Source organism: Anopheles bellator, chromosome 1 (genome assembly GCF_943735745.2).
Source record: "Anopheles bellator chromosome 1, idAnoBellAS_SP24_06.2, whole genome shotgun sequence".
Classification (NCBI taxonomy): domain Eukaryota; kingdom Metazoa; phylum Arthropoda; class Insecta; order Diptera; family Culicidae; genus Anopheles; species Anopheles bellator.
This window is the reverse complement of record NC_071285.1, coordinates 56572032-56578616: the sequence shown is the minus strand read 5'-3', so window position 1 is coordinate 56578616 and position 6585 is coordinate 56572032. Positions and strand designations below refer to the sequence as shown.

General features: G+C 50.1%; 1 protein-coding gene across 1 annotated transcript; it reads left to right on the top strand.

Moving 5' to 3' along the window:
- Nucleotides 1-2618: 2618 nt before the first annotated feature.
- LOC131216566 (uncharacterized) lies at nucleotides 2619-3705 on the top strand. The gene is made up of 2 exons (XM_058211094.1): nucleotides 2619-2917; nucleotides 2993-3705. Exons 1-2 carry the CDS (start codon nucleotides 2812-2814, stop codon nucleotides 3379-3381), a joined length of 495 nt encoding a protein of 164 aa, XP_058067077.1. The 5' UTR covers nucleotides 2619-2811; the 3' UTR covers nucleotides 3382-3705.
- The last annotated feature ends 2880 nt before the right edge of the window (nucleotides 3706-6585 follow it).

The window sequence follows — 6585 nt, the reverse complement described above, 5'->3', positions numbered from 1 at the left end:
GGGAGAGACGGATCCAAGCAGACGGCGCATAAAAATGGCGCAATGAAGGAGTGTGTACTAAATGTTATTCCCCGTTGTTCGGTTGCGCCATCCAAGTAACCCCACTAAAAAGGATGTGAGCGAGCGAGATGGCACTGCATCCGCTTAAAGAGCGAGAAAGAAAGAGAGATGTTGTTTCCAGTTTCTACTATTCGATGTTCCTTTGGTGTGTACGTGTGTATGTGTGTGTGGTACGTTTGATGGTTTAGTTCAGCATAGCATACTATGATCACTTTTGCTCTCTGTCTCTCTCTCTCTCTCTCTCTCTGTACCTTTTCATCAAGCAGCACGGTTCGGTTTGATGTGCCGTCAATTGGTTGGGGCCGTGAAAGGATTAAGGATTTATAACACGAGAGACAGAGAGGCACTGTGAGAGAGAGAGAGAGAGAGATAGAGAGTTGTGTACATTATTTATTGGGTTTGAAAAACAAAGTAAGCGAGGCGCTAGGAGCCACAAAGCGGCGCGAAGGAGCAAACCAACAAACATAGTACCTTGAAATGTGTAAAAAAAATGAAAAAGGATCCGGAACAGTCACCGCAGAGAGCCGACAGCAGCGCTACCACACACCGAACCGGAACAAAGTTTCGCACAAAACTCTGTGTGCGCGCGTGGCCGTTGTTTGTGTTTCACGTTTTGTTGAAGCTTTCCGTTGTTACCCTAATCTCGTTATCTTGTTTCCGGGTCCGCGGATCCGCGAATTGTTTCGTTTGGGGCAGATTGGCCGAGCAGAGAGAGAGAGATAAAGAATTTAACTCTATCGGGGGAGATGGCCATTAGTTTTCCCCGGATTCCCTGGAAGTGCATGTGTGTGCAGACACGCGAAAGAGGGAAGAAAACAATTCTCCCCGCGTGACGCGTAGGAGACAAACAAAAGCAGGACTGCTTGGAAAAGAAACATAAAAAACAAACTAATAAACAAATATATTAGATGTACAAGAATCCTTTGTCGCTGACCCGCTGGTGCATATGGATTATGGAAAGAAATTCTCGGACACGGGGAAGGAACAGCGAAACCGAACCGCGCCTGGCCATTGCCTTTATTCCTTTCGTCACCAAGACGAAATTTGCAGACCTTTCTTTCTTTCGGTTTCGGATGCGTTCTCTTGTGGGTTGATGAAAACAGTTTTATGATTTGTGATTAAATATTGGTTTATTTTCTCTTTCTAACTTTCTTTTCTGCAGTTATGAACCCCTAGCAATTGCTGCTTCGTCAGAAGATCTACAATGAAATGTTTTTTTTGCGCTGGAAAGAAATTATTTGTAAATACATACGACGGATTTTCTATTGATTTTGTTGAATTACTAATAAAACGCTCAAAACTCAATCACCCTGCCTCAATTAATGAAAAACTGGCACCACGATTCAAAACCGTATCCGAAACGACGCGCGCGGTTTGAGAAATTTTTCGTCTCTGTGTCGCAAAAATTCCCAAAACTTACCAGGGGAATATACCAGCTCAAGAGGTAGCGCAAAGTTCCAGCTCGCGGAGCTTTCTGGTCCAAAGCTCACCGGCAGTCGAGGGCTTTTGGTACTAAAATTTTCGCGCCGCTAAAGCTCGCACGGGTTATGCGGATTGTCTACATTTTGGCGCGCTGGTCATGAATCGCGAAAGTGCAACGAATCGCATTACGTTTATACCTGTCAATCGAATTGAACAGCCAATGAATCGAAATACCAGTTTGGTTTGTTTACCTTCATCTTGAGTATCTTTATTTTATGCAATATTACTTTGTTTTCGTTTAATATCGATGTTTTTGTAAATGTAATGCACGTTTTGTACTTTTTTTCCCCAATTTGTTAATGGTTGAGTGCGAAAATCATTCACTCAATTTGCTTGTCATCCATCCCTCCCAAATACGTTAAGAACAGGTTTTGTGTTTACCGGTAAACAACTTGGGTTTTTTCTCACCCACCGCAATTACACCGCAATCGATCGATGACTCATGCTACAGCCGGCAGCAAGTGCGGCGCATATTAGTTGCAAACCGGCCAGCAATGGATCGTAACGTAGCGATCGGTTTGACGCTGTTGTCCATGCTTTTCCTGATCGGCAGTTACTTGATCGGGCGCAGAGCATTCCGTAAACGCACTAGTAAGTACCGGCAATGGTTTGGGGGGTCTACACAAAGCAAAGCGCGCATCGATCGCTAACATATCGCTTCCTTTTCGCTTCCAGAACCCGTCGTGGTCACCCGCGAAATACCTGGCGCTGTTCCGTCGTATTCCGAGCCGGAGGTGATCGAAGTAGCCGATGCACAGCAATATTCACGGTTCGGCTGTCCGCATCTGATTCGCTCAAACCCGAAAGTGTCCCTAGCCCATGTTCACGAAAAGCAATCCAAGTAAACACACACTGAACTAAACTAAACAACCGTGTTCAGCATTTGGCCGCAGTCCGTCGGAAAGAAAGCGTTCACAGAAAAAATACAATCCCGCGGTCGCAGTCAGAGGAGCTTTCTCGTTTGACGTTTACTGACCATCGAACTTTTAGAACAAGCCGAGATTTAGAACACGGCGAACTGTCAAAGTCGCGCGTTTCCTTTCGTTGTTTCGATACTCGGCCTTGGCTTTGCTGGTTTGCTGCGATTCTACGAGTGCCCGTGGGAAACAAACACTTCTATCACTTATCGCACGGTATGAATCACACTGAAAACTACACGATGGTCAGTGGCTGCTGTGTTTGATGGTGTCCAAAGTTTCGTTTCCAATCGCTTACATTCCGTGTGGTGCGTAGCCTTGAAGAACACAGTTTCCGCGTGCCAGCTTTGCGATGGATTTTGTCGCAATATTTGGTGGTATTTTCGCGTTCTTCGTGATCTGCGCGCTGGTCAGATGGTGCTGCACGAGACGCTCTAGCCAAGGCATGGTGATTGCGAGTGAGTATAGCACGGGCGGACGGGACACCCGTATAACATGGTCGCTAAAATCGATCCCTGTTGCTTCTCCCCTAGCGCCCGTTGTCATCACGTCCGAAACACACCGAGTGGCCACCGGTGTCCAGAATCAGCTTCCCGCAGGAGTGGTGGTTCAAAGCCACACGTCCGGCACCGGATTATATCCGGTGACGGTCGCTTACCCTACGCAGCAGCAGCAACAACCGTACCCCACGCAACCGTACGCTGTTGTCCAGCAGTATCCCGTTCAGGCGGTCCCCCCACAGGGGCAGGTTCAGTTCCCGGTTCTGCCACAACAGACACATCAGGTTTATCCGGGTGCAGCCCCCACGGCTCCCCACGGTGCCACCGGACCACCGATGGCTAATCCGCCGAGCTACGACCAAGTGATGACCGATGCGTACGCTCCCCAAGCGCCCTACAATCCCGACTATAGAGGCCATTAGTAGGAAACCTCAAATTTACTCAAACTTATCGGAATCGACCGAGGAGTGATAACGATGGAACGACGACGCTAGCTTCCAGTGCTGTACCCGGGGGCCCGGTACGAATCACGGGCCCAAATCTGAAGATAATCGGAACGAGAATAAGATCAATTAGGTTGGTAAGAAACTCTATTTAGCTGTTAAGGGTTATTTTTCCCACGAACTGTATATGGCGCATAGCGTATTGCCATGGAGTAAGAATACTCGAATAGAAAAGAATTAGGACGCGAGAGAGTTATTCGTAAAATAAAGTTCCCATATTTTGGAATGCAAACCATTCTCAACCATCCCTCTATTTTGCCCTGCGCTTACCCTTTTTTAGTTTTAAAATCATACTTTACGCGGTTCGGCGGATGAGAGCCATTCACAGAAAGTTGGTCCGCAGATTTCTTTAACCACTATTCGCCATTTAGATGACAGGGTTTTCTTCATGGCAGCAGCCTACTTTGTCTACTCTCATTCGGGTCTAATTTTACCATGGACCAGGGCTCCCCATTGACTTTGCTGCAGAAGGCCTATTTTGAATACGCATGAAAATGAAAATGAAAATGATGAAAAACTCATCAGCGTCCAACATAGCAAAATGGGAAGCTTCTGAAGTTTTTCGTTCACCTAAACCCTCAAAAGGATAGGAAACACTTGCTCTGCAAACGCCCACCACACCATGGTAGGCCATGCCCCTCCCCTCCCGCCACGTCTTACATTTCTTCGCCGGTGGTTGCCATGGAAACTGGGCGGAAAAATTCGCGGGAAACAGGGATTACATCAGTGGTGCGTAAGACTTTCAGACAGAGACCATCGGAAAAGCGTTCGACAGAAGAAGTGACCGATCTGGACTCGGAACTGGAGCAGTTCGATTAAACCCTCAAAGGAACAGGAAACACTTGCCCTGCAAACGCCCGCCATACCACGGTAGGCCATGGCCCTCCCCTCCCGCCACGTCTTACATTCCTCCGCCGGTGGTTTCCATGGAAACTGGGCGGAAAATTTCGCGGGAAACAGAGATTACTTTGATGAAAAATGCACCTGTCCGACCATCAGTAGTGCGTGAGACTTTCAACCGAGGACATCGAAGAAGCGTTCGACAGCAGAAATGGCCGATGAGGAAACGGAACTGAAGTGCACCGTTATGGCACGGCTGTCGCTGGAGAGGCTGTTCAAGTTCCCGTTCGTTCTGAAGCTGTGGGTTTTGACGAACGATCCGCAGGTGAAGATTTTGCAGTGGAATACGGACCATTCGGCCGTCATCGTCAATCTGTCCGGCATGCGGGATTACCTTCAGTCGTCTAGAGTGTCGCTGTTTGCGTGCCGCCATTTGGACGACTTTCTGTGGCTGATGGAGCATGCCGGGTTTGTCGAGTGGAGCACATTGGTGAAACCCGACGACACCTACGGACCGAACCATGTCCACAAGCTGTACCGGCACCGTATGTTCGTGTACGCGAACAATGTCGTGTTCGAGCGATGGCTACTAGATGGGCTGGCGCACGAAAGCATTGACGGTAACATCCACTTGGACTGTGGCTTTCCCCTGGGTCCCAATTTCTACGGCTCCCGGCGGCTCATGGGCCAGTCGGAGTTTGAGGAGGTAAAGGCCAGCATCAGCTACGAGATGCTGCAGCTGCAAACGCTCATCGAGAACGAATGTAATGCCAAACGGGAGTGCAACGATGACGGTGGAGCTGGTTTGGCAGACGCCGGGGACGTCATCGAGGTTGAGGTTCCTCCGCAGTACGTCGATGTGCCGGCCATGGAGGAACGGACCGGAGGGTCCGATACTGTCGCGGGAAACTATGGTCCAGTGTCAACGGAAGCCCTGCTCCGGTGCTTAGGCGAGATGCTCCCGGTTTACGTGAATGAGCTGACGGACGGTACGGTAAAAAATTAAAAGGATTCTTTTGGTGTCAGCCTTTTTCTTATATTTCCCATTCCCATCGGTCTATTCCCTAGAAGTGAAAATCGAGAATGGAGCTTCTGCGGAAGATGGCATCAGCTGGAAAACGGAAGCGGATACTGGCGGCGACGGTGGCTCTTGGGCTCTTGGACACCAAGCGGGAGACGTTAAAATTGAAGACTCGTACGACAATGGCACTCCGGAACATGACTCCGGACCGTCGGTTGCCAAACGACGGAGCCTGTGCTTGGACGTGAGTTCGTCCGGTAGGCTAACCGAGTGCGTGTTGAACATAATTAACCCACCGAAGACCGACTAGGTTGTTCGTATTAGCCAATATTGCGTCAATAAATTGTACATAACCTCCTGACACACTGGTGTCCCGGTAGCAAGAATCGAACGCCGCAAGAAAACCCGTCCCCTTTGCCAACGAACGGTTGGAGCCGTGGGGACAGAATAACACCACACACGAGCGCTCGCGCACACGCGCACTGTTTCACTTTCTTTGGAATGGGCCTTTCGGGTTAAATGGGCATATGCAGCGCTCCGGCTCCGGCTGCCTGCAACTACTGCATTCTTTACCAAACGGTGCGCGGCAACCAACCAAAATGGGGGGCCGCATGGCGCGGCCAACGCAATCGCGCGCTCCAAAGAGAATCTAAGGGTGCCGGGCCGTGGTCATCGCGCAAGTACGCGCGCGCGCACTGTTGCAAGCCTCGGAGCTTGCTCCCCGCCACCGGTTCGGTTCTTTTTTGTGTTGCTGGCAAAGAAGGAGGGAGGTCAAGGAATTCAACTCACCTGTGGGCCAAACACCGCATGCACACGCACACAAAGATGGCCCCAGTAACTAGTTCTTCCGATGGACCGCGACCGAGCAGAAATCCCGATTTGTAAACATACCGTGCGCCATCACCGGGGTTCGTCGCTTGATCGGTCGCTTCGGTCTTTCGCTCGCATTCCTTGGTGGCGACGGCCGCGGAAGGTAGGTTTGGAGCGCTTCGTGCAGCAGCAAACTGAGAGAGAACTGGAACATGGAACATGACAAATAAATTAAAGCAAACGACGATCATCTTCGGGAGCTTTCCCGGTGGTGTATATCGGCCTGCAACGGAGCGGACGGGCGCGCGCGCACTTAAAGCTCAACTCCAACGTCTCAAGACGCTCCGCCGGAGGCCCCCCTTCGGAGCGTGTGATGGTGTTCGTGGGACGACTTGCTGGTGGTGGTGGTTCGCGCGCCATCTCACATCTGGGGACGGTCGGTCAGATCGTGG

What these genes read in the sequence shown, in the direction of transcription:
- LOC131216566 (XM_058211094.1), top strand. Translation starts at nt 2,812, where the DNA reads ATGGATTTTGTCGCAATATTTGGTGGTATTTTCGCGTTCTTCGTGATC. An exon ending in CCAAGGCATGGTGATTGCGA is followed by an intron (nt 2,918 to 2,992) that starts GTGAGTATAGCA and finishes CTTCTCCCCTAG; the next exon opens with CGCCCGTTGTCATCACGTCC.